This window comes from Drosophila eugracilis, unplaced genomic scaffold, assembly GCF_018153835.1.
Source record: "Drosophila eugracilis isolate 14026-0451.02 unplaced genomic scaffold, ASM1815383v1 contig_75, whole genome shotgun sequence".
NCBI lineage: Eukaryota > Metazoa > Arthropoda > Insecta > Diptera > Drosophilidae > Drosophila > Drosophila eugracilis.
The window spans coordinates 1,828,153-1,842,752 of record NW_024573645.1 but is presented as its reverse complement, the minus strand read 5'-3'; the positions used below and the strand labels follow the sequence as shown (position 1 = coordinate 1,842,752).

The 14,600-nt window shown below is 41.8% G+C and overlaps 4 protein-coding genes across 4 annotated transcripts in view; 1 reads left to right on the top strand and 3 right to left on the bottom strand.

Moving 5' to 3' along the window:
* LOC108117481 (serine/threonine-protein kinase par-1) overlaps positions 1–7,133 on the bottom strand; it is a 49,716-nt gene extending 42,583 nt beyond the window's left edge. The window contains exon 1 of the mRNA XM_041819465.1: positions 6,591–7,133. The gene's annotated coding sequence lies outside the window, so the exon portion shown is untranslated. The remainder of the gene's footprint in view (positions 1–6,590) is intronic.
* A 430-nt stretch (positions 7,134–7,563) lies between these two features.
* Positions 7,564–9,453, bottom strand: LOC108117484 (ruvB-like helicase 1). Its single transcript, XM_017229956.2, has 3 exons — positions 8,437–9,453; positions 8,182–8,380; positions 7,564–7,984 (listed from the first exon to the last, which is right to left on the bottom strand). The coding sequence occupies exons 1-3, from the start codon at positions 9,251–9,253 to the stop codon at positions 7,630–7,632; spliced, it is 1,371 nt and encodes a 456-aa protein (XP_017085445.1). The 5' UTR covers positions 9,254–9,453; the 3' UTR covers positions 7,564–7,629.
* A 256-nt stretch (positions 9,454–9,709) lies between these two features.
* On the top strand, positions 9,710–10,915 carry LOC108117485 (NAD-dependent protein deacetylase Sirt6). The gene has a single exon (XM_017229957.2). The coding sequence runs from the start codon at positions 9,819–9,821 to the stop codon at positions 10,794–10,796; it is 978 nt and encodes a 325-aa protein (XP_017085446.2). The 5' UTR covers positions 9,710–9,818; the 3' UTR covers positions 10,797–10,915.
* Positions 10,878–14,542, bottom strand: LOC108117482 (glycine dehydrogenase (decarboxylating), mitochondrial). The gene is made up of 6 exons (XM_017229953.2): positions 14,327–14,542; positions 14,071–14,149; positions 13,335–13,861; positions 12,541–13,274; positions 11,140–12,469; positions 10,878–11,080 (listed from the first exon to the last, which is right to left on the bottom strand). Exons 1-6 carry the CDS (start codon positions 14,501–14,503, stop codon positions 10,970–10,972), a joined length of 2,958 nt encoding a protein of 985 aa, XP_017085442.2. The 5' UTR covers positions 14,504–14,542; the 3' UTR covers positions 10,878–10,969.
* Between the last annotated feature and the right edge of the window lie 58 nt (positions 14,543–14,600).

The window sequence follows — 14,600 nt, the reverse complement described above, 5'->3', positions numbered from 1 at the left end:
CAGTTTGTTTCAGTGTATATACCAAGACAAGGCACTGACAAATGTGTGTGAAGAGAGAAAGACAGGCGGGTGGAAGGATTCAATCCAGCTCCTTGAACTTTATGGCCAGGATAAAAGCAACAAAAGACATGGGGCCACAAAAGCATGTCGATGGCTGGCTGCACATCCCTTCCAGCTTTCATCCGAATACTCGTACATCCCCATCCAGACAAACAAACACCCGCAAACGCAAACGCAAACACACCTCCGTGCAAACAACTCATCCGAGCGACTTGCATTCTCCTTCACCGCTTGACTGACAACGGACAGCGGCAAAATGCATTAAGACCTACTTGCTGCTGTCTTTAAAGACGAATATTTAAATTCCCTTTCTGCAGATGCAGTTCTAAGGGATAATATCCTAGCAGGAAGATATCCAACTTCTTCCATTATTTTCAAGCCAAACTATCATTTTGGTAGAAATAGTTTACATAGGTATAAATCTATAAATATTTTCAAAAATATTCACCTCATTACATAAGCCAGTTGGATTAGAAAAGTGCAATACCCCATATTTGGTAATAAAAACCCATCAGGCTCTACAAGGAATTTATGTGTGTCTATGTACGTGGGCAACATTGTGGATTTCATTAAGCTCACAAGCGGCAGGTGAAGTCGGAAAAGCGGGAAAATGGAGAAGAGTTGAAGGAAATTCATGAGGGAGCTGGCGGTGGAGCAGCTACTCAAGTCGACAGCGACTCCCAGCGGCACCTCAACGAGCTAACAAAGTGCAAAGGCTGCCAGGTGAAAGATCCTCTAGAGAAATGCTAGAGAGTTGCTAGAAAAGGACAGATGCCATAGTATACTTGAGTATGTGTGTTTGTTTTTACGCTTCTTTTGTTTGTTTGGGTGGGCGGTGGTTTTTTTAAGTTTTTCTTTTGGGGCGGGAATTTGTGATTGCAATGTTCATGCAAAGTGCATTTTTTCCCATTGCAATATTTAAGAAAAATATTTCTACAAGCAACATTTATCTAGGCGGTAAGTGGGTCAGCCAGTTCCCATCCCTCAAACAAATATACGTGCTCAGAAATTCAATTTATTTGAAGAGCAGCAGCAGGAGCAGAAAGGAAAGTAGGAGGCGAAACGACTAAAAAACGTTGGCGTTGGCCAAACAAAATTCACTTTAAGCAAATCAAATTAAAATCAATTAAAATTAACAAGCAAGCAGCCGGCAAAAACCTAAAGCTCCCCAATACCCAACCAACCACCCACACCAGTTTGCACCATTCACATGCCGACCGACTACCGCCCATCACTAAGCACTAGAAAAAATATATAACTATTTTCAAAAATATCTCTGACATATCCGAAATACTGAAAAAGTATTTGGGAAAGTCTAAGAAAACTTATCATAAAAATTAAGATGAAGTCTCTAAATTCATTCAACTTTCCTGAGTCTGGTTGACATTAAAAGACAATCTCCTTTTTCTCCATTTTAATATTCCAATTCTCAGCTCTTAAGTATCTCAAAATATATTTCAGTGCACGCCTCCGCAGCAAAGCGAAATACCAAGCGCATGAATCATGCATTTTTCTGCTTTTTGCCAGAGCGCTCTTCTTTCTCACCTCTTGTTTCTGCATTTGTTGCTTCGGCGGTTAAGGTGCGGCAATAAGTAAATCGAGTCGCCCAAGCTTTCCACTGAAAATTCGTTGATAAGCGCAGACTTTTGGGCAACCCAGTCAGCCAGCCAAACGAAGAATACAAACAAAACAAACAGCCATCGAAAACTTCGGCGAGCAAATGACACGGCGAAAATGTGGAAAAAGTAAGAAACAGACTGGTACATTATGTGCGAGTTCAGGTGAGCTGCTCGATTGTTTGCAAATATTTACAGCACCTTATCGGCACGTACAAATGTTCACACATATATCCACAAAAGTCTGTTTAATGCACTGGGAACATCGACCTAGAGGTAGTAAACTTTTCTTTTGAGCAAGAGAGTGTAAAAAGAGAAAACTGTTTGACAAAATCATTTTGGGGAAACTTGAAAATATATCAATTAGGAATCCCACGTACCATCACTTATCTTATCATTCGTTTTTAGATACTTTAAGTGGGTCAAATACAGTGATATCTATTTTTAAACCATAGCTTAGTTTTTTTGTTATGATTATAAACTAATATTTAAGACCTAAAGACAGTTGTCTAATCCTTGAAAAAAACAGATTGAATATGAATATATATATATATATTATATTATATTTCTCACAGTGCATTCCCTGCTGATCAACCGTAGGCTTTTAGTGTGTGCAGAGAATGAAAAGAGCGCAGCTGGTTTGAGTTGAGTCACCGGGGCGCTTTTAACGGGCCCACTCACCTGACGCGGCCCACTCACACTCTTGAATAGAAGGTGTTGATCAGCAGCGCAGCACAGCGCCAACTGATAGTTAGATACTCGCAGATAAAATAAAATGAGAGATTAATTAGGAACGTGGTGAGGGGCTGGCTGGCGCCATCTAGCGGCTCATCTGAGGCGAAACCAACTTGTCTAGCCAAAATAACTAGCAAGAAATTAAGTGCCGCTCGACACACTCAATTTTCCCCCTTGATTCTGCCACACACTGTTCCCAACTAAAAACCTAACCCAACCCAACCCAGCCACCCACACTTTCGGCAAACAATGGCAAGGCAAGTAGAAAATTGTGTTAGAAACATTTCAAGTTTTTCATTTTGTATGTGCACCGCACATCTTGGGCACTGTGTGTTTTGTTTTTTTTTTTCTTTTGCAATTTTATTGGCTCAAGGTTAGAAAAACCAAAAAGAAGAAGATCTAGACAAACGGGCCAAAGAAGATGAGGAGCAAGATGAGGCACAAATGGCAAAGTTTATTATGCCATGGCTCATTGTTGTGGTAGTATGTGGACCCAAAGTGCAATGAAACGAATACGAATGCAAATACGGTAGGGATTCTGTGACACAAAGTACACACACTCTCAGATACACACACATTCGAATAAAATTCTAAATGAATTTGGTGAAAAATTCAAGTTGAATGAAATTGCCGGTTGGCAGGTAAAATGTTTCTTTTATGCAATTTTAATTGAAACTCAGTAAACCTTTTTAGCCACATTTCAGCAAATTTGGATAAGATATAAATGACTCTTTTTGTCTTTTAGAAAAGTATCCGATTTTATAGTTTCCTTTTCAAGAAGAGGGGTCGCTTTTAACAACTTAATAAGCTTGATCAGTAAATACTACAAAAACCGGTCTAAAGAGAATCATTATCAACGAATTTTAAGATTATTATTGATCCTAGATTATACATTTTTATAAAACCTTTAATTTTCTTAAAGTATAAACAACTTTACATGTTCCACAGCATACATTTGGGCATCCTTTAAAATGGTTTTAAAACTTCGAGAGATTTCTATGACACTTGATTTCGCACAATTAGAAATGGGGTTGCTTATACTTGTAATATCAAAGGCGCTAAAAACATTTAGCTGAAGTTCACTGCTTAAGAAATTTTGAATTGAGGGTTGATTTTATCAGGGTTGTTTTTACCCTCAAAAACCCCGAAGAAAAGAAGCTAGAATTATGGCAGTAACGCTACGTTATTAGAAATGCTTTACTCACATTCACAGTTGCTGCCTCAATTTTCAGGCTAAAAAGCTGAAAGAAGCTGAAAATCTACAGCGGAGATGAACGCACACGTGCACAAAGCTCAAGACTGAAAGAGTAAAAGAGAAAGGGAACAAGAATGAGCGAGGGAGAGAGCGGTGTAGACGCGCTCAGCTGAGCACATGACGCTTTTAAAGCGCGACTTGAGGCGTGGGCGACTTTGACAGCTGCTGCTCACGTCATAGTTGCCTCTACAGACATGAACACACACACACACACACACACACAACTGCACAGTGCAGATGCTGAATAGCTTCTGTGTTGGTGAGACCATACAATTTTTGTGTGGTTCGCCTCTTTGTGTGGGTGGCGCTTACAAGGCTGTTTGCTGCACATTCACAAAGGCCCAAAAGCAGCGGCCAAAGCAGAACGCAGCTGTTGCTTTTGTTTGGCAGCACAACAAAATGTTTTTTAGAAAAACCGCTGCCGCTTCCACTGCCACTGCCACAATTCCTACGCCCTCAAACTTCCCCCCAAGCCGCCACCACTCCCCGCCCAGCCCACGCACAGTGGGAACAACCTTGCGAAGGGCAAACAATTACACCAAAGCATAAAGCAGAAATGGAAAATACAGAGCAACTTCCACAAAGCTGATTTTTAGAGAATTTCAAACTAAGAGGTTTAAAACACTTGAAAAGTAGTCCGAAAGTAAAATACATTATATCAGTTTAGCCTTTTGGCAACTTTTTAAAGTGGTTTTAAAACTATACATACATAATTTGTTAACAAGGATCGTACAAGTTTTATAACTTTATAGTTTTCTACAGATTTAAAATATATACGTTTGCCTGTTAACTTCTTTAAGGTGTAAATCGAGAAAAATCTAAAAGATTCTTCCATTTCTGTAAGATCACATTTCTTTGCTCCTGCAAAGCAGTTCCATTCGTAGAGTTTCTACTGTACAAATGGTCTTTGCAGTGCAAATGCAAAAATGTCGACGCAGCAGCGCCAGCAACGGACAATAAATAACTACGAGCGGCGGCTGTGACGTTAAGTAGCTTAGCGTAGTAAAGGAAAAACTCGGAGAGCAACAGTAAAAGCCATAACAACAACAACAACAACAGCATCAACTAAAGCTACAACAACAGCATCAACTACAACTATATTTTAGCGCGCAGTTGACTTCATGAAACTAATTGCAAGCAAATGGACAAGCATAAATTCGCCTTATGGCTAAAGGCCGGTCTAAAATACGAAAAAAAATCACAGTTCAAAGCAAAAACAACAAAAGAACTGCGGTGAAATGTAGTTGTTGTTATATATTTGCTTTTGTTTTTGTTGTTGTTGTGGTTTGCTGCCGTGTACAAAATGTACATAATTGTTGTTGTAGTTCATTAACGTCAACACCGAAAAGCTCATCGTTAGACAGATGTACTCGTACTTTATGTGCCAGTGTGTGTCGCGTATTGGTCGGCTAAAATATTTTTGAAATAAGACGTAGCGGAACTAAAACATTGTGGCTGCTAAGAGGGTGGCGGTTAGGTGCTCTCTAAGCCTTATTTCTTTTAATTATAATCTCGCTGTAACTTTTAAAACATGTAAGAAATTAAAAAAAAAAAAATTGTAAATTTTGAAACCGGAAGTGTATGACATCTAAGGCCTATAAAACCTACATATGAGTCAGACTTCAAAAAGTTTTTTTAATTTTATAGACTTTGTTTGACATCTGAAAATTGTTGCCATAAACAAAACTGGATTTAAATGCCTAAGCAACATTTTATAATGTTATATGCTCGCAGGTGAATATATTTGCTTTAATTAGTTCACTATATTGACCCTACACTGTATCACTAAATTACATAAATTCCAATCAGACCAGTTAACGGATCTTTCACAGTGTAGGGCCAAAAACAGCGGGCGTGAAATGAAATTTGGCAACGATCGCACGAGAAAGAGAGAGCCTTAGAGAGCAAGAGATACTGAAACGTGGGCGAATCTGCTGCACAGAAAAAAAATCACATTTATATTTTTAGATTTCCCAAATCATTTTGTTGTGTAAATAAAGTTAAATTTGTAGAATTTATAAAATTGTTCTCGGAATGTGGCTATAATATATCTAAGTAACATGTCTAAAACATTCTTGCCCAATGATTTTAATAAATAAACACAAAAGTGTTCTCAAAAAAAAGTTAAAACATTTTTTCATCAAGTAAAATTTGAATGCATAAATTGCTTTAAAAATAATATATAAAAACGATCATTAAACATGATGTATACATTTTCTTTCTGTGTACATGTGCCGCCGCCGGCGTCCCATAAAAATGTGTTGTTTATGCTTTTTGGCCAACTGCGGCGGCCAATTTTCGCCCGCAAGATTTTCGCATTAAAAATGGCTCAGAAAAGAAAAAATAAAAGTTTGTGAAATGATCGCTTGGCGCAGCTGCAAATGCTGCTGCCAGTGCTTCTTCTTCTTTTCGTTCTGATCAGAGCGAGGGAGTTCATCGCTTCGTCTCTTTTGTTTGTTGCTGTTTTTTTTTTTTTTGTGTGCGGCGTGAATTTCTTATTTGATTTATGACCAGATGTGGGTGCGAAAGAGACAGACGGTCGTCGGGTTGAGCAACTGGTTAACGCACAAAAATTAAATCACAACGTATGCTGGCAATTAATTATCAAGCCTCATAATCGCCATTCATAAATAAAACAAACATACACAAACGCACACACACACAGCCCGCTGGCATTCCAATAAGAATACTTTCGCTTTCCTTTTTAGAGCCACAAAAGGGAGACACAAACAAAAAAACAGACAACGAAATTATGTAATTCCAGCGTTCGTGCTACTTAAATAATAATAACAGTTAATGCCAAAAAAGAAAATAAGTACGAAAAAGTGTAACAGGCACCCACACATAACTAATTTTCTGATTGGGAGGTGCGGCCTCCACAAACGCACACACACACACACAAACCCAAACGCACACGCACTTACCTTTTGTTGTTGTTTTTCCTTTTTGAATTTTCGTTTGTTTTGCCTTCGCTCTCCTAGCTGCCGTTTTGTTGTTGCTGTTGCTGCTGCTTTTGTTGCTTCTTCTTCAACATTGGCTCATTCATGCAATGGATCCCAAATGTTTCCATTTTACCTTGATCCTGCCATCAGGATTGCTATTATTGCAGCCAAAGCACGATCCTTGACTTCGTTCACACACAAATAAGCCCGAAACACACACACATGTGCGTTAAATAGTGGCTAATTACGCCAAATAGCAACAACAATTCGCGAATTTTATTATGATTTCACATTCTTTCATAAAACCACACACAGACACAACACACTCACGCGCACTTACACCAAGTGCAACTGCCGGCGTTGTTAGAGCGAGACGCAATATACGAGACGCGAGGGGTATACGAAGTTAAGAAGAAGAACGCCCACGCCGCGAATCGAAATCGTTAAATATAGTATTTACTGCAAGCACTTTAGCGGAGCTTTCTGGTTATTTTTCGGCAGTGCAGTGCGCTCGACGCTCGTTGAGTAAATGAACTCACCACCAATTGGAATGCTTGGCCAAACAACGCGAACAGCTGATTCCGCAGGGTGGAAAAATGTAAGGTGGCACATTCGGGAGTTGCCACATCTCAGCGATTAGGAGTACCATATTGGGATTTCTTTTGAAACTAACAAAATTTCATAGATATTCAAAATTGTGATCAAGGGAATCGGAAGTTTGGGCCAACATTTTAATAGTCGACAGTCCGTTTAGCCTTTTTAATTTAAATTAAACTTACATAAAAATGTCAAGTAGTTACTATGTAAATAAGTGTGTACACATCAAACATGCATTGTCCCAAATATCGTTCTAATCGATATCTTGAGCGCCATATCTAAAACTCAAAATTAATACTTAAAAATTACCTTTACCAATTATACTTTTCTTAAAATCAATTTGAAAAATACACAAAAATTGCTTATCATTCTTTTACTGGGAAATCCGTGCAAATGGAATATAATTCTGTCTGAATCGCCAAACTTACAACATAAACTTATTGTTCTTTTCGGACAAGTGTTTCGAGGAGCGCTTGGCGTCGAGGAAAAGAGAATGCACGTCCTCGATGTCATCTTTGCTGATCTGGTTGCGTCCGTTCACCTTGCACATCTGGTGGGCCGGGGTCAGTAATTGTACGGCATAGCGCAGCGTGGAGCTAGTTCCAATCTCACTGAGACGTGTGAATGCGTTCTCCTCCAGCTGTAGTCCTTCGGTTTGGGCGCGCAGCTTGATAATTTGTTCCATGTCAGCGGTGGAGTAGAGCAACGTGCGGATGATCAGCAAACGATCAAGCAGATCCAGAGGAATGCCATGTGGAGAAACGATGTCGGTGGTGCCACTATAATAGGAAAAATTTGTGAGTAATGATATCAGGTTATACTAATTGACTTCATTTATAATTAGGAGTATAATCGATACTAACGTGTTGTTGTCATAACAACCAAAACCGATGTTATTTTTTCAATAAATTACTGATTTAAGTTAAAATTGAAAAAAAACATAACTTTCCCAATTTACTATTCAAATAACTCTTACCGAATCACACAGCGTCCGCGATTGGTGGCAAAGATCACAATTGGAGCGATGGGAGATTCCAGCGACTTGTGTAGATAGGTAAATGTCTCCAGATCCAGCATGTGGATCTCGTCAATGAAAAGGACTCCAGGAACCAGCTCAGCTATGCCCTGGTCAATATACTTGTTTACCACTTTGTTGATTTCCATGCGTAGTTTGTCTGGGAATTGAAAAAGTTTATAAAATACTTATTTTCGGAGAAAACACAAAGCTCACCAGTGATTTCAGTTTTCTTAGGCTTCATGAGCTGTCCCATCATGGAGAGCACATCCTGACCACCCTGCGGACGAGCATTGGCCACATCCAGATCATGTAGAGTGACATCCTGGATGACCTCTTTTTTCTTGTGTACATCGCCCTTTGGCAACGGCACATACTCCTCGGTTTCCAAGTCAAATTCGGTGGCAAAGGTGTCGCTGCGCCCCTGGCGTTTTACTGCACCACTGTTGGCCTCTATGTAGATCACATCACCCACCTCTACCTTCTCCTTTTGCAAGGCATCGAAGATGCTAGGATCCAACTTGAGTTGCTTGGTGCCCTTGGCTGTCTTTAGACCGATGACTACATTACTGATGGTCTTGCCATAGCCACCCATGGGATTTTCGGTTTCTACGGGAGTGAGCTCCGTGACCTCTCCTTCGTATACTTCCTTGGTCTCACGAATGCGAAGGCCAATGGAACGCCGGAAGTTCTCCATCAGCACTTCGGTCTTCTTGATCTCGTTACTGAAGACTTCCGATCCGACCATGGGGCAGAAGGGCACCTTGTTACCCAATTCTTGGGCGATGGCCAGTGCAATAGCGGTCTTTCCAGTGCCAGGAGGACCTGCCAAGAGTAGGGCTCTTCCGGCCATTTTCTTAGACTTGATCAGATCCACCACGATGCCAGCTGCTTCGCGTGCTGCCTTCTGACCCACCAATCCGGCTGCACTATGCACTGCAGCTCCGACTTCGTCCAGACCCAATCCCTTCACGTGGCTGTGGGCTGCGATGCGCTGAGTGCGCACGGTGCTCTTGACTTCCTCGATCTTCATGTCGCCTGTGAATCCGTGTCCTTGGTGATGGTACCTTTATCCCGTTTCCGGTTGCAACTGCTTTTCGCCTGAGGAAGATGTGAACTCAAGCGTTGTAATGATAAAACAAGCTGTCCTGTTGCCCTGGGCGAAATTTGTTTTTTTATGTGCCGGTAGATGCGATTGGAAAAACAGAAGCACACTTTGTTTCGGCAGGCGCGCGCCTATAGTGTGACCGTTCGAGGATGAAATCCAGACATGTGCATTTGTTGAGGTACACTGACCAACAAAATTTGTATTATTAATATAAGATACTTAATAATAAGATTAAAATTTCCAAAGCTTACAGATTAGAATTCGGATGTTTTAAAACCTCATTTTTTTTTCTTTTCAACAGTTGTACAAAGTATTTGTTTTTAGTCCAATTCTGCTTGTCTCGCCTGTGATGTATTTTACAGCGTTCACTATACGGTCATATTATAAACAATAGAACCTCGATGGACTTTTTACCAGTTAAAAACATAAACAAAACAATATTTAAAATATATACTCTAAAAATTGAAATAAATTATAAATAGATTAGACCATGAGCTGCAATTATGCGGATGGTCTGTCAGCCTACGACAACAAGGGGATCCTGGGAGCACCCGAAAGTTTCGATAGCGATGAAGTGGTGGCCGAAAAGTGCCAGAAATTAGCTGACCTAATCAAAAAATCTGGACATGTTGTTCTGCACACAGGAGCTGGCATCAGTACATCCGCAGGGATTCCAGATTTTCGTGGACCCAAAGGAGTTTGGACCCTGGAGGAGAAGGGCGAAAAGCCGGACTTTAACGTCTCCTTCGATGAAGCCAGACCCACTAAAACCCACATGGCCATCATATCTCTGATCGAAAGTGGCTATGTACAATATGTAATCTCACAGAACATTGATGGTCTTCATCTTAAGTCCGGAATAGATAGAAGACATCTTTCCGAATTGCACGGCAACATTTACATTGAACAGTGCAAGAAATGCAGACGTCAATTTGTGAGATCTTCTGCAGTGGAAACAGTAGGTCAAAAATCGCTGGATCGCCCATGCAAATCTTCAATGGATTCTAAAGGTCGTAGTTGCCGATCGGGAATCTTGTACGATAACGTTCTTGATTGGGAACATGATCTTCCCGAGAACGACCTTGAAATGGGTTTAATGCACTCCACCATCGCCGATTTAAACATTGCTCTTGGAACCACTCTGCAAATCGTTCCAAGCGGTGATCTTCCCTTAAAAAATCTGAAACGCGGTGGTAAATTTGTCATTTGTAATCTACAGCCTACGAAACATGACAAAAAGGCCAATATGATAATCTCAACCTACGTGGATGTGGTTTTGTCCAAAGTTTGTAAATTATTGGGTGTCGAAATACCTGAATACTCAGAGTCTTCCGATCCTACAAAAAAGTCTAAGCTAGTTGAGTGGACCATACCCACAAATAATGTAAATACCTTCCACAAACAGTATAGAAAATATGTAAAAGACTCTAAAATTGAATCTAAAGCCAAGAAAACTAAGTATAAGTAATTTGGCTGCTAGAAAGCAAGTAGTAAGACGCATTTAATAGGCCAAGAAATTGTCCAAGGAAAAAGTAAAACACTAGAGAACTAGTTGATAATTTAAAATAAACTTTATATAAAAAGGTACTTTAATTGGTCTTATAAATCAAGTATTAAGTTTTTTCTTAAATCTAAATTGGCTTATAAATCAGGCAATATTGGCGGGCATGTGCAGACAAGATGCTTATCGCCATAGGCATCATCAATTCTGCCCACAGTGGGCCAGATCTTGGCATCTGGTTTTACAAATATCTGTAAGAAGGGAAAATTAAATCATACAAAGAAATTAATGTGAAATAAAAAGGACTTACAGCTGGGAAGGCAGCCTGCTCCCTAGTGTAAGGACGATCCCATTTATCTGAGATAACTTGAGCTTGAGTGTGAGGTGACATCTTCAGGGGATTCACCGTCTTGTCCATGCGACCCGCCTCGATCTCAGCGATCTCCTCTCGAATGGAGATCATGGCATCACAGAACCTATCCAACTCCTCTTTGTCCTCGGATTCTGTAGGTTCAATCATCAAAGTTCCAGCCACAGGCCAGGACATCGTTGGAGCATGGAAACCATAATCCATAAGTCGCTTAGCCACATCCACTGCCTCAATGTTGGCCGTCTTTTTCAGATCGCGAATATCCAAAATAAACTCGTGGGCAACCAACTGAGAGTTGGGTGCCTTGTAGAGAGTTTTATAGTGCTGCTCCAACCTCTTGGACATGTAATTGGCATTCAGGATGGCCACTTGGGTGGCTCTCTTCAATCCCCGACTGCCCATGAGTTTGATGTAAGACCAAGAAATGGGCAAAATGGCAGAGCTGCCAAAGGGAGCAGCGGAAACCACACCAAAACTGTGCTCCTCGCTGCTCAAGGGACTGACTACTGGATGTCCTGGCAGGTAAGGTGCCAAATGGGCTTTAACGCCAATGGGACCCATTCCAGGGCCACCTCCTCCGTGCGGAATGCAGAAGGTCTTGTGCAGATTCAGATGCGAGACATCGCTACCATAATCTCCTGGGCGACACAAACCCACCTGGGCATTCATGTTCGCTCCATCTAGGTACACTTGTCCTCCATGTTTGTGGATCAGGGTGCATATATCCGCGACGGTTTCTTCGAAAACTCCCATGGTCGATGGATAAGTAATCATTAGGCAGGATAATTCATGGGCGTGTTCCTCCGCTTTAGCTCTCAAATGGGCCATGTCGATGGAACCATTTGACAATATCTTAATAGGTTCCACCTTCATTCCTGCCATTTGAGCAGAAGCTGGATTTGTTCCATGAGCGGAGATGGGAATCAGGCAGATATTTCTGTGACCTTCATTTCGGTGCTCATGGTAACTCCTGATGGCTCTTAGTCCGGCATACTCTCCCTGTGCACCTGAATTCGGCTGGAAGGAGATTCTATCGTACCCTGTAATCTCACACAGATCACGCTCTAGCTCGTTGAACATCTGATGGAAGCCCTGGGCTTGTTCTACGGGAGCGAAGGGATGGATATCGGTAAAGTGGCGGAAGGAACAGGGCATCATCTCGGTGGTGGAGTTGAGCTTCATAGTGCACGATCCCAGAGGGATCATTGAGTGGACAAGGGAGATGTCCTTGTTCTCCAGTTTCTTCATGTAACGCACCATTCGGGACTCACTGTGAAGGATTAAAGAATATATTGTAGTGTTTTACGTAAGCCAAAGGTTTCAGTTATCTAAATCTCTCACCTATGATAACTCTGGAAAATGGGATGCTGAAGGAAGGGCGACGTACGCAGGAACTTGGAGTTTTCAATTGAGTTTTTAAGGACATCTCGACGAGCCAGGATGTGTTCCACTGTTGCCTCTGCCTTGAAAACCCACAGAAGGTCATCTACATCCGACACACTGACCGTTTCATCCAAAGCCACACCAACAGTTCCATCTTCTAGATATCGGAGATTAATACGCTTGTGCTCGGCACGTTCTTTCAGATCCTCCAGAGATTGATTTCCACTCAGTTTAATGTGCAGTGTGTCAAAGAAATTCTTGTTGACCACTTCGTGACCTGCTCCCAAGAGTCCTGTTTGTAGTGTTAGTGTGAAGTGGTGAATGCGATTGGCCATGGCTTTCAGACCCTCCGGACCATGGTAAATAGCGTACATGGCCGACATGTTGGCCAGTAGAGCTTGTGCCGTGCAAATGTTACTAGTTGCCTTATCCCTTCGAATATGCTGTTCCCTTGTCTGCAGAGCTAAACGATAAGCATCATTTCCATCCATGTCTCGGGTCACGCCAATCATTCTTCCGGGCATCAATCGCACCAAACTTTGCTTGCAGGCAAAGAATCCAGCATGAGGACCACCATAGCCCAGGGGAACTCCTAAACGCTGAGAGGTTCCTACGGCAATGTCCGCACCGAATTCCGCAGGAGGACGAAGGAGTGTTAGGGATAAGAGATCGGTGGCTACCACCACAAGAGTCTATGTGGGAAAATTGCGCGAAAATAAGATTTTTACCAGTTCCAAATTAATTCAACTTACTCCATTCTTCTTGGCCAAAGCTGCTATATCCTCAAAGTCCTTGACATCGCCATAAGTATCCGGATATTGTAGAAGAATACCAGCCAATTCGCGACTTGGTAGATCGGCTTGTTCAATGGGACCCACCACGATTTCTAGCTCCAATGCTTCAGCTCGAGTTTTTACCACGGACAAAGTCTGCGGGTGAACCCTGTTGGACAGATATAGTTTCTTCCGCTTGTTGTGCCTAGTGGCCAGGCACATGGCTTCGGCAGCAGCGGTTCCCTCATCCAAAAGCGAGGCATTGGCCACATCCAAGCCGGTAAGATCGGATACTAGAGTCTGATAGTTCAGAAGCGATTCCAAGCGACCCTGGGCAATTTCCGGTTGGTACGGTGTATACTGCGTGGTCCAACCCGGATTCTCAAACATATTCCGGATAATCGTGTGCGGCACATGGCAGTTATGGTAACCCATTCCGATGTACGAGCGCCACAGCTGATTCTTCAGGGAGATGTCGCGGATTCGGCGGATAAGCTCGTGTTCGTCTAAGGGGCAGAGTGGAAAATTGTTGTCAGCCAGACGAAGGCAAAAATCGGAGATCAAGCGGAGGCAGTCAAAACACTGATAAGTCAGGGAGACCCCGCTGAACCGAGCTTATCACTGCCTTATCAGCGCCTGAGAACACGCCAGGGGGTCCATCGCTCTAGCGCCTATTTTTCTAGCTATTTTGGGATTATAAAATAGCGCTACTTACTCAGAGGTTTGTCCAGGTCGAGTTCCCTCTTCAGTTGAATGCTTTGGGGTACAGCTTTTTCAGTGAGCTCAGCCAGGGACTAAAAGGTATTACGATATATATTATACTACAAATTGAACGACATATGGAATTAAGTTCCATTTCCAAAAGATAATATATAAGAAGAATCTTTTATTGTATAAGAACTGAATATAATTATACTTTTTGCATTAAAATGTTACACCTTTGATCAGGAATTAAATACAGACTTTCGTACCTTGTAACCCAAAGTATCCAACATGGCAACCACATCCGTTTTGCGAGGTCCAATATGACGGCTAGGAAAATCCGATTTAGTGGGGAATAGAACCTCCTCCACAGGTGTGGTGGCCAGATAGCGATGACCACATCGTAGCAGCAGGCACTGAGTGTTTCTTCCCAAAAATCGTTGCATTGTTCTAAAGAAGTAACTAAGGCACGTCCACGCCACGCGGATTTCAATCAATGACTGATTTTAGGCTGGAAAGATTTTCCCATTTCAGTTGATAAGG